This window comes from Lithobates pipiens, unplaced genomic scaffold (genome assembly GCF_037356315.1).
Source record: "Lithobates pipiens isolate NorthernLeopardFrog02 unplaced genomic scaffold, aLitPip1_a1.2 Scaffold_19, whole genome shotgun sequence".
In the NCBI taxonomy this organism is placed as follows: Eukaryota; Metazoa; Chordata; class Amphibia; order Anura; family Ranidae; genus Lithobates; species Lithobates pipiens.
The window spans coordinates 296,318,557-296,345,091 of record NW_027507764.1 but is presented as its reverse complement, the minus strand read 5'-3'; the positions used below and the strand labels follow the sequence as shown (position 1 = coordinate 296,345,091).

General features: G+C 43.8%; 1 protein-coding gene across 1 annotated transcript in view; it reads right to left on the bottom strand.

Moving 5' to 3' along the window:
• Positions 1–21,404: 21,404 nt before the first annotated feature.
• The window catches only part of SRD5A1 (steroid 5 alpha-reductase 1), a 57,643-nt gene continuing 52,512 nt past the window's right edge, over positions 21,405–26,535 (bottom strand). The window contains exon 5 of the mRNA XM_077492012.1: positions 21,405–21,912. Within this exon, the coding sequence (XP_077348138.1) occupies positions 21,846–21,912 (67 nt within the window). The 3' untranslated portion in view covers positions 21,405–21,845. The remainder of the gene's footprint in view (positions 21,913–26,535) is intronic.

Genomic DNA, 26,535 nt, shown 5'->3' with positions numbered 1-26,535 from the left:
TTCCAAATTTGTTCATTTATAGTGCAAAAAATAAAAAATAAAACAGAGGTGATCAAATACCACCAAAAGAAAGCTCTATTTGTATGAAAAAAAGGGCAAAATGTGTATTTGGATACAGTATTACATGACTGAGTAATTGTCATTGAAAGTTTGAGAGCACTGAAAGCTAAAAATTGGTCTGAGCAGGAGGGGGATTTAAGTGCCCAGTAGGCAAGTGGTTAATAACATAGTTCTATTTGTCAGTTTTTAATAACATCTCACGCCACCACTTTCTTATCCAAGTATAAAATAACATGTAATAATACATTTTGGCATGAAAGCACATTTTAAACACAGTGATTGCATCCTATGAATCTGTTCCTGCATTTGCAGTATTAACTTTTGTTTTTAGAGTCACAATCAGAAATATTCCCATTACAGTTGGTGAGTCATAACAGTTGGCGAGTTTGGCAGAGTGTCCAAAAGGAACCATGTTTTGATCGGTAATGCAGACCCCTAAATGCTGGCTAGGTAAGCTGTCCTTAAGCTTGCTATATTTTCTGCCTCTCCTATGTATTCTGACAGTTCTCAAGGAAACCAGACCACTCTCTGACATTTCTGGTTGTGTAACATGTGTGTGAATGTGTTTGTGTTCCCTTCACCGGTTGGACTGTGTGTGGATAGGGAGAATCCTCTGCATTTCCCTGCATTGATTCCATGTGGGCAACCTAGGTCAGAGGCGCATGGTAGGCTCAGATAAAACCCATAGAGAAGAGAAGAGATGAGGAGGTCTCTTAATGAGTGTTTTGTCAATTGTCATAAACCCCTTCTATCCACTTAGATAAGTGGAGACTATTCTTGTAAATCTGCAGATTTGCTATACTATTTGTTTTAGAGACAAGAGGGTATAGGCACAAGTAGAGAAGAGAAAAGCCCAGAACAAAATGAGCGCTAGAGAAAATATGAACCGAAGGTACGGTTCCGCCTATACAGAGCCTCCAGATAAATGGGTAGAATGGACAAAGGGATGAGCTAAATCTTTAAAATCTGAAGGGTCTTTTGATTTACAAGTATGGCAATCTTTTCTGCATGATTATGGTCCACTACCGTGCAGTGAGGGAGCATGGAAAGTAGCTTGCACATGGGAGACAGAAGCTAAAGTAGCAAATCAAACTGATTTGATGAAGATATTTAATAAAAGCACTGCCCAAATTTACTATGTTTGGCCAGAAGTCTCTGTAGAGAAGGATCCCCACCTTACGTGTCTGCCAGTTTTGCTTTAAGAGGTCAATCCACAAAAGAACAAGAATTAGATTACATAAAACACACAAAAGATGAGCTGGATAATATAATAGAGAGCAGAGGTTTAACAGTCCCATATCAACCTAAAAAGAGGGATTTGGCTTGTATCTTAGAAACAGAAGATGGCATAAATCTAAAGGCACATAAGCAAAACTAGGTCTCTCTTAACTTAGGCTGCTTTCACACTGGGGAATCGGCAGCGTCGGTGGTTAAGCGGTGCTTTACCATCGTTTTTGCGGAGGACTTCATCTGCTAGCGGGGCACTTTTAACCCCCGCTAGCAGCCAAAAAATTGTTAATACGACCCGCATTAATTTTAATGGGCAGGGGCTGTGTATACATTGCTCCTTCACCGCTCCAAAGATGCTGCTTGCAGGAGTATTTTTAACGTCCTGCCAGCACATCGCTTTAGTGTGAAAGCACTCAGGCTTTCACAATGAGACTGTTTTTCAGGCGCTTTACAGGTGCTATTTTTAGTCCAAAAGCACCTGAAAAATGCCTCAGTGTGAAAGGGGTCTCAAGGTTGTGGCCAGAGAAAGAGAGATAGAGTCTGAACTTCCGGAGCAAACCATCATTTTCAAATTGTGGCAGCAAGATGAAGAGAGAAGGAAGGGAGAAACCACCCCTTCTGCCCATGTCACAGAGCAATCTGTTGAAGTTTATCCTGTAAGAACTCTATTTGTTTTTGAAGGTAATGCTGTTGACAGTTTTAAATGGCATGCACTTTTTAGTCCTCAAGAAATGAGAGCCATATTAGAGGGATTGGGAGATCCTATAAATAATCTAATTGGGTTTGCAAACAAACTTAGTGCTGCACAGGAAGCATATGAGGCTTCTGCTACTGACATTCAGCTTCTTTTTAAAGCAGTGGGAAGCAAAATGTCTGGGTATATACTTAAGGAATGTGATGTAGACGTCACAAATCTAGATACGATGGTTAGTGGATGGAAGATTTGTGATAAATTGCAGAAAAAATTGCCCTAAATATATGGACAAACCAGACATGCTGAATTTATGAATGCTAAGCAAGGGAAAGAGGAAGCCACAGGGGCTCATTGGAGGCAGATAAGCGATATGGCTGAGGAAGCAGGCCTTAAAATAGAGGAAGAAAAGGCAGGAGAAACTGCAAGTCCATCTACACAACTGGTGAAACAAAGGTTTCTTGATAGTTTAATACCTCAGTTGAAAGAAAAGTTGTTCACAGCAAGGCCTGAGGCAGGCAATATGTCTATTCGAGACCTCCTCCAGGGCAGCCATCAGAAATTTTGGGGCCCCTTACACAGCTTTAGGTCTGGGCCCCCCTGGGCCTGACCACAAACATTCCTGAAGGCCTGCCCACTGGCTGTCCTACCAAGTTCTTCAGTGCCCCCACTTTTATTTTAATTCTCTTACAACACAATATATCCTCCATCCCATGTCCTCTTCCTCCTCCACTCCCATATCCTCCATTCCATGTCCTCCTCCGTTCCATGTGCTCCTCTTCCTCTTCCAGTCCCTTCTCCCCCTTTCCAAGTCCTCCTTCTCCAGTCCCATATCCTCCATCCCATGTTCTCCTCCTCCAGTCCCTCGTCCTCCTTCCCATGTCCTTGTGTTCTCCTGCTCCTCCAGTCCCATCTCCTCCATCCCACTTCATCCTCCTTTTGAAGTCCCATCTTCACCATCCCATGTTCTACTCTTCCTTCATTCTAGGTTCTCCACCTTAATCCCATGTCCTCCATTCTCATCTCTGCTCTATGTTGGTTATCTCTTGCAGTGTCCTCCCTCTGTAGTCCTTCTATCCCTTCTGTACCGTCATTACAGCCTAGATCCAGTGTAATCCCTCCAGTATGTACAAGAGAGGAGTGTGGAGGGTATGACAGTGGCAGAATGGGGAAGGATTTATTTTAATGGCAGTCTGCGGGGTGACCAGGGAGTGATGTTGGGTAGATAAGGGTCCGAGTGAGTTCTGTCAGCTGGATACATGAAGTGGTCTGAGGGTGATACAAGCGGGGGGAGTAGGGGGCTGAGATGTGGTCAGATAGTGATGTTTATAATAATTAAAAAAAGACTATTGTGCTAATCTACTAATATATACAACAATACATAATACAAAATTGATACTCAAAGAAAACATCCTCCTGTTATATGATGTAAATATGTATCTATATAATCCAGCCCCTAGCACTCTATATTTAGAGATAATATGAAATTACCACGTTTATCGGCGTATAACACACACACAGGCATATAACATGCACATTCATTTTAGGCCTCATGCACACGAGACGCAGATGAAACCTCTGTTAAAAAAAAGCTGAAACGCGCGTTTAGAAACGCGCGTTTTGCCGCGTTTGCATGTCGCGTTTAGACGCGTTTAGACGCGTTTGCGTTTAGACGCGTTTATAAAGATAACATCATGTAGACCCTCCCCAAGCTCTCAAAGCATTTTTTTTAACTATTTCTGCTATTTTGATCAGAGTGAGCAGCAGCAGCATAGAGAGCAGTTGTACACTTGCATTTGCCGTGTCACTTGCCACGGCACCTGCCACAAGTTGTGGATTGTCCACTTGCCACGTCACTTGCCACAAGTTGGGGATTGTCCACTTGCCACATCACCTGCCACGTCACCTGCCACAAATTGTGGATTGTCCACTTGCCACGTCACTTGCCACATCACCTGCCACGTCACTTGCCACGAGATGTGGATTGTCCACTTTCCACGTCATCTGCCATGCCACCTGCCACAAGCTGTGGATTGTCCACTTGCCACGTCACCAGCCACATCACCTGCCACAAGTTGTGGATTGTCTACTTGCCGCGTCACTTGCCACATCACCTGCCACGTCACTTGCCACGTCACCTGCCACAAGTTGTGGATTGTTCACTTGCCACGTCACCTGCCACGTCACCTGCCACAAGTTGTGGATTGTCCACTTGCCACGTCACTTGCCACAAGCTGTGGATTGTCCACTTGCCACATCACTTGCCACGTCACCTGCCACATCACTTGCCACGTCACCTGCCACAAGTTTTGGATTGTCCACTTGCCACGTCACTTGCCACGTCAGCTGCCACGTCACTCGCCACGAGATGTGGATTGTCCACTTTCCACGTCATCTGCCATGCCACCTGCCACAAGCTGTGGATTGTCCACTTGACACGTCACCAGCCACATCACCTGCCACGTCACTTGCCACGAGATGTGGATTGTCCACTTGCCATGTCACTTGCCACGTCACCTGCCACGTCAGCTGCCACGTCACTTGCCACAAGATGTGGATTGTCCACTTGTCACATCACCTGCCACATCACTTGCCACATCACCTGCCACAAGTTGTGGATTGTCCACTTGCCACATCACCAGCCACGTCACCTGCCACAAATTGTGGATTGTCCACTTGCCACGTCACTTGCCACATAACCTGCCACGTCACTTGCCACGAGATGTGGATTGTCCACTTTCCACGTCATCTGCCATGCCACCTGCCACAAGCTGTGGATTGTCCACTTGCCACGTCACCAGCCACATCACCTGCCACAAGTTGTGGATTGTCTACTTGCCGCGTCACTTGCCACATCACCTGCCACGTCACTTGCCACAAGTTGTGGATTGTTCACTTGCCACGTCACCTGCCACGTCACCTGCCACAAGTTGTGGATTGTCTACTTGCCGCGTCACTTGCCACATCACCTGCCACGTCACTTGCCACGTCACCTGCCACAAGTTGTGGATTGTTCACTTGCCACGCCACCTGCCACGTCACCTGCCACAAGTTGTGGATTGTCCACTTGCCACGTCACTTGCCACAAGCTGTGGATTGTCCACTTGCCACATCACTTGCCACGTCACCTGCCACGTCACTTGCCACGTCACCTGCCACGTCACCTGCCACGTCACCTGCCACAAGTTTTGGATTGTCCACTTGCCACGTCACTTGCCACGTCAGCTGCCACGTCACTTGCCACGAGATGTGGATTGTCCACTTTCCACGTCATCTGCCATGCCACCTGCCACAAGCTGTGGATTGTCCACTTGACACGTCACCAGCCACATCACCTGCCACAAGTTGTGGATTGTCCACTTGCCACGTGACTTGCCACATCACCTGCCACGTCACTTGCCACATCACCTGCCACAAGTTGTGGATTGTCTACTTGCCGCGTCACTTGCCACTTCACCTGCCACGTCACCTGCCACGTCACCTGCCACAAGTTGTGGATTGTCCACTTGCCACGTCACTTGCCACAAGCTGTGGATTGTCCACTTGCCACATCACTTGCCATGTCACCTGCCACGTCACTTGCCACGTCACCTGCCACAAGTTTTGGATTGTCCACTTGCCACGTCAGCTGCCACGTCACTTGCCACATCACCTGCCACGTCACCTGCCACAAGTTGTGGATTGTCCACTTGCCACGTCACTTGCCACATCACCTGCCACGTCACTTGCCACGAGATGTGGATTGTCCACTTGCCATGTCACTTGCCACGTCACCTGCCACGTCACTTGCCACGTCAGCTGCCACGTCACTTGCCACAAGATGTGGATTGTCCACTTGTCACATCACCTGCCACATCACTTGCCACATCACCTGCCACAAGTTGTGGATTGTCCACTTGCCACGTCACTTGCCACATCACCTGCCACGTCACTTGCCACAAGATGTGGATTGTCCACTTTCCACGTCACCTGCCATGCCATCTGCCACAAGTTGTGGATTGTCCACTTACCACGTCACCAGCCACATCACCTGCCACAAGTTGTGGATTGTCCACTTGCCACACCACTTTCCACGTCACCTGCCACGTCACCTGCCACAAGATGTGGATTGTCCACTTGCCACGTCACCAGCCACATCACCTGCCACAAGTTGTGGATTGTCCACTTGCCACGTCCCTTGCCACGTCCCCTGCCACGTCACCTGCCACAAGTGGATTGTCCACTTGCCACATCACTTGCCACATCACCTGCCACAAGTTGTGGATTGTCCACTTGCCACGTCACCTGACACAAGTTGTGGATTGTCCACTCGCCACGTCACTTGCCACATCCCCTGCCACAAGTGGATTGTCCACTTGCCACGTCACTTGCCACATCCCCTGCCACAAGTGGATTGTCCACTTGCCACGTCACTTGCCACGTCACCTGCCACAAGTTATGGATTGTCCACTTGCCACGTCACATGCCAGTCACCTGCCACAAGTTGTTGATTTTCCACTTGCCACGTCACCTGCCAAGTCACTTGCCGCGTCACCTGCCAGGTCACTTGCCACGTCACCTGCCACAAGTTGTCTATTGTCCACTTGCCACGTCACATGCCAGTCACCTGCCACAAGTTGTTGATTTTCCACTTGCCACGTAACCTGCCAAGTCACTTGCCGCGTCACCTGCCAGGTCACTTGCCACGTCACCTGCCACAAGTTGTCTATTGTCCACTTTCCACGTCACTTGCCACTTCACCTGCCACGTCACTTGCCACAAGTTGTGGATTGTCCACTTGCCACATCACTTGCCACCTGCCATGTCACTTGCCACAAGTTGTGGATTGTCCACTTGCCACGTCACTTGCCACAAGTTGTGGATTGTCCACTTGCAATTGCAATTGTTTAAAATATTTTTCTAATGGTTTTTCATCATTTGCAATCATTTTTGAGATTTTTAATGTAAAAAAAAAGGTCACCTTTAAAAACGCATATAAACGCAAACGCGGCTAAACGCGGTAGCGGCGTTTTGCCGCGTTTTACCGCGTTTTGCCGCGTTTTGCGTCTGAAACGCAGAAATTTTTGTTTCTGAACGCATTTTTTTGCTTCTGGAAAAACGAGATTAAACGCAACTGCATATAAACGGAAAAAAACGAGACTGTGTGCATGGACACATAGGATAACATTGAATGAGTTCAGGTGCAGTTGAAAAAACTGTCCAACTGCATCTGAACGCGCGTTTAACTGCGTCTCGTGTGCATGAGGCTTTAAGAGGGAGGTTTCAGGAAAAAAAACGTAAGTTTTAAATAAGGAACCTTGAAGCAAAATATGGGTCAGTACCCATCTGCAGCCTCACCATTGCCATTAATGCAGCAGCCACACTATTGCCTTCAATGCAGCGGCCTCACCATTGCCATCAGTGCAGCCAGATCGATGCCCAGCTGCAGCCTAGAGGGGACAGGGAGGGGGGCTTGATGAGCACCGACAGATTACATACAGTGAGAATCTCCTATGATAGACAGTGGTCCATTGGCGGCACAGGAGATGGGACTTCCTATTACAGAGGCCGACAAGTAAATAGGAGATTCTCACTGTATGTAATCTGATGGCACTCATCCCGCCCCTCTCCCTGTCCCCTCCGAGGTAGCTAAAATTGAAATATTGGTGTATTTGCACCCAATTTTCAGGGTGAAAAAGTACATATTATATGCCAATAAATACAGTAATTTATGACAATTCATGTAACCCTGTGTTGATCCAAGCTTGGAGTCTGCACCATCAGAAGTGTAAACTCCCCACATAAACACAGTTTTACATGAATAGTCATAAATTACATTCACATTATCTGGACATAGTGGTTGGGGAATGTTTATATAGATAGGGCTGTGTGCCAGCTTGGGAGATATCTGTCACACCATCTGTCTCTTCATCCTCATCTTATCTTCAATACCTACAAGACAAATCCTACAGAAACTCTGGCAGCTTTTCTTCCAAGGAGACTTTACTCTGTAAAAAAAAAATCTTGCCTCCTCCCTGTAGTTTGAGCAGCCATCCTGGCCAGCAGTAGATACAGTGTGCGCCCCCCCAGCACACCGCACTGGTGATTGGAGGATGGGGTTGAGTAAGAGATCTCACAATGCAGAAGATGGGGGAGGGAGGGTGCAGGAGCTTTGGACATTCTAAATACATACACCGCCGGCACAGTGTATGTATTTAGAAGCTGCTATACCCACAGTGACAAGTGTACCCCCCCCCCCCTCCACTTACCCTGGGCCTCAGTCTGCCCCTGGTCAGAATGGAGGAGCCTGGCTCCATCGGCTATGTGTGCTGCTGTGATAAGCTGTCACAAAGAGCTTCATTATAGCACTGGTCCTCAGGGGATATGTGTGGAAAATACCCAAGGAAGCGGTCCCTGCTCGGGCCCCTTATAGGTGTATGGGCTGTACCGCCCTGATGGCAGCACTGCCTCCTGCCTATCCTGTTATCCAGAGAAAACAGAATTAACCAGAAAGACAGCAAACCCAAGGTTATGTACATGGGGAAGCAGAGAGGAAGAGCAAGAGGCAAGAGCAATTTCAGAAACCATGGCAATCAGAGAATAATTGTAATTGTAACGTAGCCAAATTCTAACAACTTCCTGACCGTAGACTAGGAAGGAGCTTAGATGCACTTCATGCTGATCACAGTTGTCTGCCAAAAGCACTGGATCAGGCATTGATATTGGCATTTTAAGACAATGGTCCAGAGGCCAGAATAAAAGTATTTTTACAAAAACTCCCCTATCCTGGAGGAGAAACAGAATTAACCTGTTTGATCAATACTAGTGCAAGCCAAAGCGTTTTTAATATAGAGGACTTACCTCCAGGATTATTATCTGAAAATGTATTCTCTGGTGTTGGCCTAACTGGGACCTCTACTGATTTGGTAGTCCAAGCCACTTAAACTCAGGCTAGGGCAACAAACAGAAATTGCCACTAAAGTGTTTGTTTCAGACACAATTCCTACCAATCTTTTGGGAGCTGACATTTTTAACCAAATTTTTAGCAAACAGACTACACTCCTACAGGAGTCCAAGTGGTCAGTAATCTGTCAGGAGAAGTTTTAAATTCTGCCTGTGGAAACTCCACTCCACCATTGATTGGCGCTGATTTATCGGCCACCAGCAAATATGGTGTAGGTGTGCTGGACTGTACCCCAGTTATGATAAAAATTAAACCAGGAGCCCATCTCCCACAGATTAAACAGTACCCACTGAGTATTGCTTATACTGAAGGGATAAAGAATCAGATCACTCAACTGAAAGCAGCATGGGTTGTTGTACCAATTAAGCCCCAAGCCAATACCCCTCTGTTCCCAACTGCAAAGAAGCCAGACAAGAAGGGTGGGCAAGTAACATACCGCATGGTGCATGATTTGAGAGCCCCAATTATGCCAAACCTCCGCACTTTACTAAGTGGAATACCTGCCTTCAGCACCTGCTTCACAGTGATTAATCTTGCAAATGCTTTTTTCGGTGCCACTACACCCAGATTGCTGGCACCTCTTTTTATTTACCCATGATGCTCAAAAGTTAGCATGGACAAGATTGCCCCAAGGCTGTGTGAGTAGCCCCTCTGAATATAAAGCAATAAAGCAAGTATTGGACCACTGGTACCCCTCACACTTCAACAGTTTTTCTTCAGTACATAGATGATGTGCTTATTTGTTCTGATACAAAGGACATTTGAAAGCAAAGAAACAGTAAGCCTTCTCATGTTTCTCTATAACAGTAACAACAAAGTTAGCAACGATAAGCTACAATACTGCCAAGAGAGAGTGATCTTCCTAGATCACTGCATTTCACATGGAATTCATAATCTAACCCCAGATAGAGTTAAAACTCTACAAAAATTTGAAAAGCCAAGAAATTTATGGCAACTACATGCCTTCCTGGGGTTAGTGGGTAGGGATGGGCGAACGGTTCGCATAAGTTTGAGCTGAACTTTGGTTGTTCGGATGTTCTGCAAACACCGAACAATATGTGGTGTTTGGGGCAAATTCGAAAGCTGCTGGAACACCGTTAAAGTCTATGCGGCACTAAGATGAAAAATCAAATGGTAGGGTTCATGAGAGGGGGCTCTCTCGTCCCCCCTCTTTTCCTGCGGCCTGACAGGTTTCGTGCTTGGATAAGGGTCTGGTATGGATTTTGGGGGGACCATACGCCATTTTTTTAAAATTTTGGTACAGGGTTTCCCTAAAATCCATACCATGTACTTTTGCTGTGGCACTGTTCTAAACGCGGGAAAAATGTGCCACTTTACAGGCATACTATAGACACCCCCAGGGCATGATATTTTAAGGAATATTACATTTTTATTGTTTCACTTTAAGCATTAAATAAATCACTGCTCCTGAAACAATAACCATTTAAAAAAAATGTTTGCATTGATACATGTCCTCTGGGGCAGGACCCGGGTTCCCAAAAACTTTTTTATGACAATAACTTGCATATAAGCCTTTAAAATTAGCACTTTTGATTTTTTTATGTTCGTGTCCCAAAGACATTAACAGTGTTTGTGTGTTCTTCCAAATTTTTTACCTGTTCGGTATGTTCTTGTGCAAACTGAGCCAGGGGTGTTCAGATCATCCCTATTAGTGGGATATCGTAGAGACTGGATTCCAAATGCATCAGAACTTATGGCTTCTCTGTTTGAGGCTATCACTACAAACCCTTTCAAACTCGCATGGGACAATGAATTGCAGATGAAGGAGCTTATTAAAATTTTGTCTGAAGCGCCTGCCATTGGACTTCCTGACTATACTAAGACCTTCTCATTGTTTTTTCATGAAGTCAATGGATTTGCTGCAGGTATACTCACCCAGCTACATGAAGACAAACAGAGGCCTGTGATGTATGTATCAGGCTCATTAGACCCAGTCAACATAGGCTCCCCCAGTTGTATGCAAGCCATAGCAGCCTGCATTTTGCTGCTAGACATAGTTACTGAGCTTGTACTAGATTCTGCTCTGATCCTGTATGTGCCACATGCAGTACAAGAAATCAGGTAAATACCAAACATATGCCTGCAAGCAGATTTGTCAGGTACCAGTCTGCTCCTTTTGCTCCATCAAATTTAACAATCAAACAATGTGTTACTTTAAATCCGACTACTCTTTCTATATCTAGTGAGGAAGATGCAACAAATGGTACAGGGGGTACCTGAGAGTTTTTCTCATGATTGTATGGCTCTATTTGATGTAGAAAGGGCCTGTCACACCAGCAAAAGATGAGTCTTTATCAGATTGTGACACACACATATTCGTAGATGTTCTAGATTTTACACTGATGATGGTCAGCCACACACAGGGTTTGCTGTAACCACTACAGATACTACTTTACATTAGGAAGCACAAGAAGTGGAGTTGTGTGCTGTAGTCAAAGCATGTCATCTCCTAGAGAATCAAAGAGGAAATGTTTACACTGACAGCAGTTATGCATTTGGAATAGCTCAAGATTTTGGGCCTATTTAGAAAGCACGGGAACTTTCTGACTAGTGAAGTTAAGCCAGTGAGACATGCAAAACTCACTGGTGTCAGTCATCTTGTCTTGCTAAGGGTGCAATGGTGGCACTTACTGACTACTATTGGGTAGCACCTGGATTTAGTGCACTTGCAGCCAGGTTTTGTGCTTCATGTCTCACTTGTGCTCTGTACAATGCACGGAGGCCTGGCTATGTTCCCCAAAAGAATTCTCCTAAGTCAGATTTCCCTTTCCAAAGAATTCATATAGACTACATTCAGATGCCCAGAATAGGCTAGGCACCTATGAGTACGCTCTAGTGTGTGTTGACATGTTTTCAGGTTTGCCTGGCAGGTAGCTAAGGCAAATACAAAAACAGCCAAGAAAATTTTTAATGAAATAGTTTGTAGATATGGAGTTCCAGAATCTATTGAGAGTGACAGAGGAACCCATTTTACTGGGGAAGTACAGTAGTAAAAGAGGTAATGGAAGCCCTTTACATATAACAAGCTTTTAACACTAAATGTACATGGTTGGGCAATTTGGATTGTGACAGGAATTCTGGTTCTGGGAGACCACACTGATTAACTTTGGCAGACCACCGTGTCCCCCGGTACAGTGAGACACCCAATGAAAATAGGGTGTGATTTTAAAAGATGTCTGTCTTCAATGAGCAGGTAAGTAGCTTATATTCAGTATAGAACAAACGAGAGGGAGTGGTTAGTTTAATGCCTACGTGTCTAGGGTTATCAGGTTTGTTAGCTGATATACAGTGCCTTGCGAAAGTATTCAGCCCCCTTGAACTTTTCAGCCTTTTGCCACATTTCAGGCTTCAAACATAAAGATATAAAATTTTAATTTTTTGTGAAGAATCACCAACAAGTGGGGCACAATTGTGAAGTGGAACGAAATCTATTGGATTTTTGAAACTTTTTTAACTAATAAAAAAATGAAAAGTGTGGCGTGCAAAATTATTCGGCCCCCTTGCGTTAATAATTGTAGAGCCACCTTTTGCTGCGATTACAGCTGCAAGTCGCTTGGGGTATGTCTCTATCAGTTTTGCACATCAAGAGACTGAAATTCTTGGCCATTCTTCCTTGCAAAACAGCTCGAGCTCAGTGAGGTTGGATGGAGAGCATTTGTGAACAGCAGTTTTCAGCTCTTTCCACAGATTCTCGATTGGATTCAGGTCTGGACTTTGACTTGGCCATTCTAACACCTGGATACGTTTATTTGTGAACCATTCCTTTGTAGATTTTGCTGTATGTTTGGGATCATTGTCTTGTTGGAAGATAAATGTCTGTCCCAGTTTCAGGTCTTTTGCAGACTCCAAAAGGTTTTCATTCAGAATGGTCCTGTATTTGGCTGCATCCATCTTCCCCTCAATTTTAACCATCTTCCCTGTCCCTGCTGAAGAAAAGCAGGCCCAAACCATGATGCTGCCACCACCATGTTTGACAGTGGGAATGGTGTGTTGAGGGTGAAGAGCTGTGTTGCTTTTACGCCAAACATATCGTTTTGCATTGTGGGCAAAAAGTTCGATTTTGGTTTCATCTGACCAGAGCACCTTCTTCCACATGTTTGGTGTGTCTCCCAGGTGGCTTGTGGCAAACTTTAGACAAGACTTTTTTATGGATATCTTTGAGAAATGGCTTTCTTCTTGCCACTCTTCCATAAAGGCCAGATTTGTGCAGTGTACGACTGATTGTTGTCCTATGGACAGACTCTCCCACCTCAGCTGTAGTTCTCTGCAGTTCATCCAGAGTGATCATGGGCCTCTTGGCTGCATCTCTGATCATTCTTCTCCTTGTCTGAGCTGAAAGTTTAGAGGGACGGCCAGGTCTTGGTAGATTTGCAGTGGTCTGATACTCCTTCCATTTCAAAATGATCGCTTGCACAGTGCTCCTTGGGATGTTTAAAGCTTGGGAAATCTTTTTGAATCCAAATCCGGCTTTAAACTTCTCCACAACAGTATTATGGACCTGCCTGATGTGTTCTTTGGTCTTCATGATGCTCTCTGCGCTTTCAACAGAACCCTGAGACAGAGACTTGATTACACACAGGTGGATTCTATTTATCACCATCAGTCATTTAGGACAACATTGGATCATTCAGAGATCCTCGCTGAACTTCTGGAGTGAGTTTGCTGCACTGAAAGTAAAGGGGCCAAATAATTTTGCACGCACCACTTTTCAGTTTTTTATTTGCTAAAAAAGTTTAAAATATCCAATAGATTTCGTTCCACTTCCCAATTGTGTCCCACTTGTTGGTGATTCTTCACAAAAAATTAAAATTTTATATCTTTATGTTTGAAGCCTGAAATGTGGCAAAAGGTTGAAAAGTTCAAGGGGGCCGAATACTTTCGCAAGGCACTGTATATCTCAGGGGGTTTAGTACATGCCCCACACTATATAAGGCCGCCAGCGCGGCGGCCTTGTGTAGTGTGTTCCGGCGTGCAGGGAAAGAGCAAGATAGGCAGGGACAGTATTCTTACGCATCTGCAGGAGTTAAAGTGGATGTTGTGTGCCTCCAGCACAGTATACACCTGTATCTACCTATTTTTGCTGCTGTTCTCTAATACAGGCATTTACAGGAGTTAGTGGCTGCTGTGTGCCTCCAGCACAGTATACACCTGTATCTACCCTTTTATGCTGGTGTTCTCTAATACACTCAGCACACGTCCCGGCGACCCTGGGAGGACTACAGCACCCAGCAGAATGCCCAACACAGATGGGGAAAGAAGAAAACAAAAACAGGTAGACACAGGGAACAGATAGAATGGACACCACTGCATTATGGCCAAGCCTGTTTGAGGCTTATATGCCAGAGTGTTAAAGCTTATCATGTTGAATAGGAGGCGACACCCGAGTCTATTTAAGACTCAACTGAAGATAGCTGAGGACAACTTGAAGCTGTTTTAAGCCCATTTAAGGCTTTTCCCAAGGTCACAGAGAGAGTTTTGAAACATACCTCTGAGATCACCAGAGTGGGGTTCCTTCCATTTAGCTTAGTTTAGAGGCTGTACCGGTAAGGACTGCCAACCAGGAGAGGCTAGAACCTGGCTGGAAGCAGTAAGGGGGTGCTGATCCGTGCGGTCCCAACAGGTGAGGAAAAATAAGAGAATGCTGGGACAGGGGCCGTATCGTCATCTTATAGTTATGTGGTCCTATCAGTTTGTGGAGGCGGAGTTACAACCCAGAGTGTATGCTGCCATGATGCGACAGGAAATGCATTTGGGTTGGTCTAGGCATGCTTAGGGACTTTTTTGTGCTTTTTGGGTGTGAACAGCACTTTTATTTTTCTGGGTATGCTCAGAGCGTGTGTTTTTGGGCTAGTAATTTAAGGACATCCTTAACAGGTGTACCCACTTTGAAATTCTGTTTATACACTGGGTGAACTTGCATTTTGTGCGTTTCATGGAGGCCACATTGCTTGATGGTCTGTCCGTCGGTTGTAATACATGTATTTTCTCTTTGTAAAACAGACGTGTTTTAGAGCAAGTATTTTTTTTACTTTTGTTTATTTTTCCCTGAAATATTTTTGATGTTGTCAATGTGTGTTGTTTGTAGGTTATAAGTTTCACTTTGATTTACTTGTCTGTGCTGCATTATTTTGCAAAACCTTCCTCAAGATGTTGTGACTAATAAATGTTTAAATCCTTAAGAGAATGTCAGTTTGTGGGTGCAGCCCTTTTAACTCCTGTTAATTTCCTCTGCAAAATGGTCAGACCTCAAAAACATATTCTGTTAGTATCTCAAATTAACATACATGTATTTTTTGCTATTCTTGCTCCTTTCCAAGTCCTGTTTTCTTGACCAATAAAATTTGTAGCAATGTTTTATGTGTTTTGTCAATAATTTGTTTTGCAGATGCATGCTCAATCCAAGTAATGCATTTTACACTCCCCCAACTAACAATTTTCATGCAATAGAGGTGTGATTTGTCTAAAAGCTACTTTCCTGGCACCTTCATGACAGCATACGCACGGATTGTGCGCATTCTGCCATGGATGGGCACCAGGATATGAGAATTAGAAGTATTACACTTTCCATTTTAGTGCAGTGGTTCCCAGCCTCAGTCAAGTAACGCACAACTGGACATGTTTTGGGAATTTATCTTAGCTAAAATAGCTGTCCAAAATACCAAGCCATTGACTCTGATTTAAAGCACCTGTGCAAGATGAAGAAAAACCTGAAAAGATGGCCTGTTAGAGGTACTTGAGGACAGGGTTGAGAACCCCTGATTTAGTACACGGATCTAAAATCTAGCTTAAGACAATCCTATTCTAAGACCCCATACACGCTATTAGATATTCGTCTGCAGATTTACCAAAACCATATAATATGAGGTTAAACTTAAGAGTTTCAATTTGTATGCAATCGGGCAGGCTCTTACACTACATGGTTTTGGTAAATCCAAAGACAAAAATCTGCGGAAAATCTAATAGTGGGTATGGGGCTTTATTGTGGGCATTTGAGGGAAACCAAGTGAGTGTTAGAACCCCAGCTTGTCTTTTTTAGGTTGGGCTTTGTGTCCCTTTTTGGAAAATTGGCTTCACTTCCTGTCACATAGCCAAACAGTAAGTGAGGGTAAAACCCTACCAATGTCTTTCCTTGGGGACACACAGGTCAATATAACTAGTGGCCCCATTAGACAAATTGCACTCTAGCACTTTGTTGTGTACACCCCAATTTATTAGGTATTTTGGGGTTTATTAACCACTTGCTTACTGGGCACTTAAACCCCCCTCAGTCCCAGACCAATTTTCAGCTTTCAGCGCTGATGCACTTTGAATGACAATTGCGCGGGCATACAACACTGTACCCAAATGAAATTTCTATAATTTTTTTCCCACAAATAGAGCTTTCTTTTGGTGGTATTTAGTTACAGCTCGGAGTTTTATTTTTTGCTAAACAAACAAAAAAAGATGCAAAAAAAAAAAAAAAAAAAAAATCATGTTTTAATAGTTTGTTATAAAATTTTGCAAACGGGTCATTTTTCTCCTTCATTGAAGTGCGCTGATAAGGCGGCACTGATAGGCTGCATTGGTGGGCACTGATGGGCTGCATTGGTGGGCACTGATAGGCTGCATTGGTGGGCACTGATAGGCTGCACTTGTGGGCACTGATAGGCATAGTTAAGGAGGCACTAATAGGCACAGATAAGGCGGCACCGATGGGCACAGATAAGGCGGCACTGATGGGCAAAGATGGGCACAGATAAGATGGCACGGATGGGTGGCACGGATAAGTGGCACGGATGGGCACTGATAGGTACCACAGATAGATGGGACTGATGGGCACTGATAGGTGGCTCTGATAGGTGGCACTGCTGGGCACTGGGGTGCAGCACCTTTGAGGCAGATTGGGTGGCACTGTGGGTGGCACTGTGGGCATTATGGGCACAGACGGGGGGCACTTACTTTTACTTTGTTATATTTCAGGATGGCACTGCGGGAGGCAGGTGGGCACTGGCAGGTGGCATGTGGTGCCTTTCATTGCTGGCCGTGATCGGGACTGATGTCCCGATCACGGCCGCCGGTGATCGGCTTTTTTTTTTTCTCCTCGCGCTGTCAGCGCGAGGAGGAATAATAGCCAATTACCGGCTCCGTTCTATCACATGATCAGCTGTCATTGGCTGACAGCTGATCACGTGATAAGGGGTCGGGATCGACCCCTTACACGGATCGGTGATCAGGCGAGTCTCACGGACTCGCCGATCACAGAGCGCGCCGCGCGCGCCCCTCAGGGGGCGCGCAGGCCGCTCGTAACCAGGACGACGTCAATAGACGTAGTCCTGGAAATCTAGGTCCGCGCTAATGCCGTCATTCGGCAATAGCGCGGTACCCAAGTGGTTAAAGGCAATTCCACTCTGCAATATAAGTGTACTCGCTGTAAATCGGAGGGTAAGCACTGGTAATTTTATCATTCAATCATTTGGAAGCGACAATGCTGTTTTTTTAAATTTTCCTTGCATGTCCCCCTCGGATCTCCAGCAATTACACTTCCAAGTGCACTTGTAGTGCAAAGTGGATTTGCCTTTAGTAAATAAACCCCAAAGTCCAAGATACCTAATAATTTGGGGTGTACACAGCAAAATGCTAGCGTGTAATTTACCTAATGGGGAAACTATTTAGATTAACCTATGTGTCCCCAAGGAAAGACATTGGTAGGGTTCTACCGTCACTTCCTGTTTGACTAAATGACAGGAAGTGAATAAATTTGAAGGAGAAACTGGCAAAATTTGGGAGGTCGTTTCACCCTATCAGGGGTGCAGATCTTCCCAAAAACTGACAAGACTTCTAATCGCTCTGCACTCTATTCCCAAGCAAAAATAAGAAAGGATTTCATTTAGTTCAACTTTGCAAAGCCACATTCCTAAGTTTAACTGTTATGCATGTCAATGGCCCAGTTAGACCTTGTTTAAAAGAAAACACCATTTGCCTTTCACTATAAACATTTGTTAATCCAGTCCTGGAAATCTACATCTGCTTTATTATTAATTTCCATAAAAATTGGGTTCCTGCAGCTAGATGCGCCACCGCTCTGTATGTGAGATGAGCAACTGCTGTGCGTGGCCGTATGTACCCGTGACGCATATCTGGTTCCCGGAAGTAGCAGCCAGCACACAGGAATGACATCACACCCCTCCAGGAATCTGCTTGTACTGCTGCTAATTTCTTCCCATCACCATGCCCCACTAACTGTTCTCTGAGGAAGCATAGATCCTTATTTGCAAATTAAGATACATTTTTATTTATTTTTACATGGGGTGGTGTTTGCGGGGGTCATGGATGTACGTCTAAATGATTTGGCCTCAAAACACACACCTACTTCCTGGGTACAGATTCACTTCCAGGCCAATGTATATTGCTTCCTGCTTCAGTGGTTGTGTGTGTATGTGTGTAAATATAAATATATATATATATATATATATATATATATAGATGTAGGTTCTTGTGTCCACCAGCAGAAAGAAGTTGGGTAGATGCCACACTCACCATTCTGGAGCCATAATCATGGTCTAGCACAGGGGTCTTCAAACTACGGCCCTCCAGTTGTTCAGAAACTACAATTCCCATCATGCCCATGTCTGTGAATGTCAAAGTTTTGCAATGCCTCATTGGATGTGTAGTTCCGCAACAGCTGTAGGGCTGTGGTTTGAAGATTCCTGATCACTCTCGCATGTCTTGAAAAAGGGTGGTTTCTCATGTGCCTTGTATAATGCCCAAGAAATATCGTTTGGAAAATACAAGTGGGTTATGGCACATCTACATTCCACATTTGGTACTTAACCACTTTCAGACCGGACCATTTTGCTGGTCAAAGACCAGACCACTTTTTGCGATTCGGCACTGCGTCGCTTTAACTGACAATTGCGCGGTCGTGCGACGTGGCTCCCAAACAAAATTGACGTCCTTTTTTTCCCACAAATAGAGCTTTCTTTTGGTGGTATTTGATCACCCCTGCGGTTTTTATTTTTTGCGCTATAAACAAAGATAGAGCGACAATTTTGAAAAAAACGCATTATTTTTTACTTTTTGTTATAATACATATCCCCCGAAAATATATATAAAAAACATTCTTTTCCCTCAGTTTAGGCCGATACGTATTCTACATATTTTTGGTAAAAAAATCGCAATAAGCGATTATTGATTGGTTTGCGCAAAAGTTATAGCGTTTACAAAATAGGGATAGTTTTATAGCATTTTTATTATTTTTTTTATACTAGTAATGGCGGCGATCAGCGATTTTTATTGTGACTGCGACATTGTGGGGGACCCATCGGACATTTTTTACACATTTTTGGGACCGCTATATAAATGCAGTGATTCCTGTGTAAATGACAGTGGCAGTGAAGGGGTTAACCAGTGGGTGGCAGTGTAGGGGTTAAGTGTTCCTAGGGGTGTGTTACTAACTGTGGGGGGTTGGGCTTTCATTTAGTGAACACTGATCTCTGCTCCAATCACATGGAGCAGAGATCAGCGTCACTAGTTGCTAGGCAGAATGGAGAAATGCTGTTTACACGGCATTTCCTCCATTCAGCCGTCCCGTGAGACGATCGCGGGGATGCCCGCGGCGATCGAGTCCGCGGGTCCCGCAACCGGACTCACGGGGGTCCCGACTGGCGCGGGTGCGCGCCGCTGGCGGCACGCTCCCGATGGCAGGGCGGCATTGAATATTGGACGTACATGTATGCCAATATGCCTGCCCGTGCCATTCTGTCGACGTACATCGTCGTGCGCTGGTCGGGAAGTGGTTAAAGTGTAAGTAAACCCCCCTATCGTTTTCAGCAAAGGAAGCGGCCATCTTTGCCTCTGTTTAATATAAAACTACCATGATGCTGCACATGTGATCAGTCATGACACCAGCCATTGGATGGTTTAACAGTTTGAGAGCACAACCAATGGGAGTGTTACATTGCCGGCATGCCCCGGAAATGAAACTGTTTTATGGATGGGTTTACTTCCGCTTTAAGATGCTCATGCACTATGCAATGTGATTGGCTAATCTTTGTACAACTCGATATTTAGCCAAAATAGGTAATAGGACGACATACTTGAACAATTAACTCAAATTATAGGAAATCAAACAAGCTCTTGCACTAAATCTAATTTATTTAAGATCTAACTAATTGCAGTGTATGGCCACCTTTAAAGATCAAGATCTGAAAATATTAATTTATTGGGTTTAGAAAATCTTCTCTGTTCTTTGTAATGTATTGAAAGATTTGGGTAAAAAAAAAAAAACACATTTCAAAGATATATTAGAAGAGATCGGAATAAGATTAGCATCAAAAGTGTTAATTAACTGAGAACACCTACTAATTGCCTAACAAGACACATCCAATTAGTTGAAATTAACCAACTGTATTGGACGTGCGCTATTATCATTGAGAAAACTGCCGTTAGCCTAGCAGCAGTTGCAGTTTACATATGTGGGTATTATCGCTATTTGGCTTCAATGCATGCCAGTATGTACATTCAATTAATGACTTTTCCAGCACACCAATTAATGTATGAACTGGTGTGGTGCCTTCTTCTTAGTAAATCACCCCCATGTCTTTCTTCATGTCAGGCTGCAAAGCAACAAATTGTATATTTTTTTTTTTTATAGGGGGGGCGATTCTTTTCGATACCCTCTGCAAGTGAAAAACATGTTAGAAACTTCAGTATAGGTACTTTTGCAGTGTACATAAAAACTAGAGATTGATGTTTTTTCAATGATCATATCCCATACTGACTAATGATGTCACAATATATAGAAGTATACATTTTACACAAAAGCTATAGCTTGCATTATTTGAAAAAAAAAAAATTGTTCTTGAGCTCCTCAGTGACTTTGTCCAGGCTGGGATGTGTCAAGGTCTTCTGCGAGGAGGAGGAGGAGGAGGAGGAGGAGGAGGAGGAAACATTTCCTCAGTCGCTCCACCCCCAGTGATCAGACTGCAATACTGTAAACTCATAACTAATCACAAGGGAAGAGGCTGAAGCAGGGGCTGGTCGGGGTCAGACGTGTGAACACAGCCAAGAACTGAACAGGCACTAGGTTTTGTCAACTCCATGCAAGCATCTCAGTTAAAGTGGATCCCGACTCTGGATGATGGTTGAACAAGGATGGCTTAGATGCAGGAATTGTCAAGTGGAATACCACGAGCTCTGTAAAAAAGCACTAAATACCTAAAGTGGCACAATGACATTACCTGGCATGCATGCTCTGATCATATAAAAAAAAAAAAACATACACATGATGCTAGATCAATTTTAAATGTTATGCTGCTTTAGCCATGACGAGCATTATCTAAGACATGTTACATTATGAAAATATTAAAAACACAAATATATTACTCTTCAGCCATTTAAAAAAAAAAAGTTATTAATCCTTTCACCATGTGCTCATTATTGACGATGGCAAGGTCCAATCAGTTAAGAGAAAAACGACAGTTTTGAAACTTCTGCTCCAGAGGGCAGTGTTTATCATTTTATTCTCAAACATTTTGTAGTGTCTTATGTTCTTTGTTGCAGATTGAAATTCGTAACTTGTGCACCGGTTGTAGCTTGACTCCCTGAGACGTTTTTTTTCCTTTTAAAAACAAACAGTCACTCGTAAACAGATCAAGTAATAAACTTGTAAATCACATGAAGTGGAGTAATGAGGTAAAGAAATTTCAGGTTAGCTGAAACAAAACTCCATAGCACCAAAAGTAAAATTATTCAGAGAGGCTTAAATCACTAGAAGAATGCAGTCAATTTCTGTCATAAATGCAAACTTTTCAAAAAAACAGGAAGGCGAATTTCAACATTTGAAAAACAAAATTTCTATAACAAGTTTAAAATCCAAGTAAACAGTCCGTTCTCATCGTAAAACTTTCTGCTGCACCCAGTTTAATACACAAACGGTATCAGGATTTTTCGTGAATTGGGATAGTTGTCAAATTTCTCAAGATACCATCTGAAAGACACAAAAACAAGTGAGCTTAAGTAATAAAAAACAACAAACAAAAAAAAAAAAACCCCCAAAAAAATAATTACAATTACGGTAATACGAAATAGCCACTGGATGATAAACAGTGCACAGAATACAATGGAGAAAGACACACAAACAGATAGCATGGCACTACTTGCGCTATGAAGAATTTGTCATGGCTTATAAGAGCTAAAGAGATTTGTAATTTTGTTTTTGTTCATTTAAAATATTACTTCAAATCTAGAGCTCACAGTCTATTGTCTCAACCAAAGCCACATTTTACAAGAAAACACAGCAGAATGTTTATTTTTGGATGGTGGGAGGGAGGAAAGCAGAGCGCCCTTAGGATATCAATAGAAAACAAAAAAGAGACTATAGAATATACAGTCAGGGACTACTGTATAAGATATCACTAATATAAAAAGCAACTCATGTGGCTTCAATTTATTACAGTGCCTTGCCAAAGTATTCGGCCCCCTTGAACTTTTCAACCTTTTGCATTTCAGGCTTCAAACATAAAGATATAAAATTTTAATTTTTTTGTGAAGAATCACCAACAAGTGGGGACACAATTGTGAAGTGGAACGAAATCTATTGGATTTTTGAAACTTTTTTTAGCAAATAAAAAACTGAAAAGTGGTGCGTGCAAAATTATTCGGCCCCTTTACTTTCAGTGCAGCAAACTCACTCCAGAAGTTCAGCGAGGATCTCTGAATGATCCAATGTTGTCCTAAATGACTGATGGTGATAAATAGAATTCACCTGTGTGTAATCAAGTCTCTGTATAAATGCACCTGCTCTGTGATAGTCTCAGGGTTCTGTTGAAAGCGCAGAGAGCATCATGAAGACCAAGGAACACACCAGGCAGGTCCGTAATACTGTTGTGGAGAAGTTCAAAGCCGGATTTGGATACAAAAAGTTTTCCCAAGCTATAAACATCTCAAGGAGCACTGTGCAAGCGATCATTTGGAAATGGGAGTATCAGACCACTGCAAATCTACCAAGACCTGGCCGTCCCTCTAAGGCTGCTTTCACACTGGGGCGAGAGCGCCGTCGGCGGTAAAGCGCCGCTATTTTTAGCGGCGCTTTACCGTCGTTTTAGCAGCAGTCTGCGGGCGCTAGCGGGGTAGTTTTAACCCCCGCTAGCGGCCGAAAAAGGGTTAAACCCGCCCGCAAAGCGCCGCTGCAGCAGCGCTTTGCCGGCGGTATTCCATTGATTTCAATGGGTAGGAGCGGTTTAGGAGCGGTGAATACACCGCTCCTTCACCGCTCCAAAGATGCGGCTAGCAGGACTTTTTTCACCGTCCTGCCAGCGCATCGCTCCAGTGTGAAAGGCCTCCGGCTTTCACACTGGAGTGAAAGGGGCCGGTTTTTTTCAGGCGCTACACAGGCGCTATTTTTAGCGCTGTAACGCCTGAATACCGCCCCAGTGTGAAAGCAGCCTAAACTTTCAGCTCAGACAAGAAGACTGATCAGAGATGCAGCCAAGAGGCCCATGATCACTCTGGATAAACTGCAGAGAACTACAGCTGAGGTGGGAGAGTCTGTCCATAGGACAACAATCAGTCGTACACTGCACAAATCTGGTCTTTATGGAAGAGTGGCAAGAAGAAAGCCATTTCTCAAAGATATCCATAAAAAGTCTTGTCTAAAGTTTGCCACAAGCCACCTGGGAGACACACCAAACATGTGGAAGAAGGTGCTCTGGTCAGATGAAACCAAAATCGAATTTTTTGCCCACAAAAAGGCATAAAAGCAACACAGCTCTTCACCCTCAACACACCATCCCCACTGTCAAACATGGTGGTGGCAGCATCATGGTTTGGGCCAGCTTTTCTTCAGCAGGGACAGGGAAGATGGTTAAAATTGAGGGGGAAGATGGATGCAGCCAAATACAGGACCATTCTGGATGAAAACCTGTTGGAGTCTGCAAAAGACCTGAAACTGGGATGGAGATTTATCTTCCAACAAGACAATGATCCCAAACATACAGCAAAATCTACAAAGGAATGGTTCACAAATAAACGTATCCAGGTGTTAGAATGGCCAAGTCAAAGTCCAGACCTGAATCCAATCGAGAATCTGTGGAAAGAGCTGAAAACTGCTGTTCACAAACGCTCTCCATCCAACCTCACTGAGCTCCAGCTGTTTTGCAAGGAAGAATGGCCAAGAATTTCAGTCTCTCGGTGTGCAAAACTGATAGAGACATACCCCAAGCGACTTGCAGCTGTAATCGCAGCAAAAGGTGGCTCTACAAAGTATTAACGCAAGGGGGTGAATAATTTTGCACGCCCCACTTTTCATTTTTTTTTTTTTATTAGTTAAAAAAGTTTCAAAAATCCAATAGATTTCGTTCCACTTCACAATTGTGCCCCACTTGTTGGTGATTCTTCACAAAAAATAAAAAATGTATATCTTTATGTTTGAAGCCTGAAATGTGGCAAAAGGTTGAAAAGTTCAAGGGGGCTGAATACTTTTGCAAGGCACTGTATATACACAATGCAGACAAAATTAAGCAGTTCAGTTCTACTAAACAGCATGGGGTATGATGTAGGATTTGGATGACGATAGAACGGCTGTTGTCATTGCTGGTGAAAGATGTCGTGGTTGCAGCATCTGAGCCTGAAAACCTTCTGAGGTCTTCAGGAGAATCATGCAAAAAAAACAAAAAAAAAAAAAACAATACAAGTGGGCACTAGTTCTGTGTTAATAAGAGAGGTCAAACTTGAAAAGTCAGGTTTATTTAAAGCACACAGGAAGTTCACACCAATTCAGATAACTAATCTGTACATTAAATTGTGTGCAAAAGCCCATTAATTCATACACAACACACTAAACATAGTAAGGTTGAATAAAGACACCAGTCCATCTGGTTCAACCTGAGTGAGTGTCCACAATTGTCCCCATCCCTGTACACTGCGTTTCATTAAGATGCTCATCTATAATATTACAGTATATATTTACGGTACCCACATAGTGCCGTCAATTTACACAGAGCTCCACACATAAATTGCGCACTCACATTGGTCCCTACCCTCAACGAACCCACATTTCAAGGTCCCCAACTCACATTCATATACTAGGGCCAATTTTGGACAGAAGCCAATTATCTTTGGAAACCCACGCAGGTGATCGGGTAAATGGAATCGCCATTTATTTATCAAACATTTAGTTATTATCAAAACATGTATTCTGATTAAGCAAATGTTTTTGTTGCAAATGTTCAGGATATATGTAAAATAGCTTTCTTGATTGCATCCAAGTGCCATTCACACCTCCAGCTGTGAATAGGCATTTTCCCAGAGAACTTTGGAAGTGACGTCTAGGTGCCAAATGACCATCTGTCTATCAATGTAAATAACCAACAAATTGATTAGGCCTACAAAGAGGCTCACAAAAGGTACTCCCACCTTCTTTAGAATTGTATAAATGTTTTAAGGCTCCCAGCCTCAGAGAGCAATTACTTCACCATGTGTACTGTATATGCTTGCTCCCCTGCCTATGGCTAAAACTATAGGCTTGAATATTAAATACATTTTTTTTTTTATGTGGTTCAGCAGTCAACATGTTATTGGAATCCCCTAAGTTCTGGGATTTCCCTATCACAGGCATACAGAGAACATGCAAACTCCAGGCAGGTAGTGTCGTGGTTGGGATTCAAACCAGCAACCCTTTTTACTGCTAGGCGAAAGTGCTACCCACTACACCACTGTGCTGCCTAAACCTTGACTAAGGGTTCACACTCGTGCACTGAAGTTTGAATACAGTACAACAGTATCTCATTTTACACATGGTTTTAGGTGTGCTCCCATTGACTTCTATTAGACATTGCATGCGTTTCCATAAAAGTGTATCAAAGTCCTGCATGCTGCATCTTTGATGCACAGTCAGAAAATGTCTAATAGAAGTCAATGCAAGTATACCTAGAACCAATGGGAAAAATGTGTGTACCATAGCACTGTACCCAAACAGTAAGCACCACTGTGTACCTTACCTAAAACGCCATACAGCAGCAGGAAACCATGCCAGCTTCTGTGGGCTAAGAAAAGTAAAATTAGGCTAAGCCCAGGTTCACAATACTACGATCGCAGACACTGTACGTGATTCGCAATCGCACCTGTGGTGGCGATCACATGTGATGTCTGTGAGATGCAAGTTTAGCCATACAGTTATTAGATTTGAAGGAAAAAAGTGCAGGGACTTTTTTTTGACCCCGCACTGAAATCAGATTGCATGAGTGTTCTCACCTATGCGATCCGATTACTGTGCGAGTTCACAGTTCGCACTGCGATCCGTGAACTGATCTGGAAGGGTCATTAATGATGTAATGACACCCGCAGCGGTTCATAGAAGGCAGTAAGAACTGCCTGCAGGAGAGGTGCAATGCGGGAACCAGTGCTGTAATTGCACTGGTTCCCACATTGCATCAGTGTGAACCTAGGCTAAATCAGGCACAGATCACAAACAATGGAGGATTAAAGATCAAAAACACTTTGCTAAATGCGCCAAACATGCAGATGACTGTGTAAAGATATGGTGTGTACATAGCATGATTCTTTGAGCAAAAAATTTTGTATCTAGACATGTGCAGAATGGAAAAATTTGTTT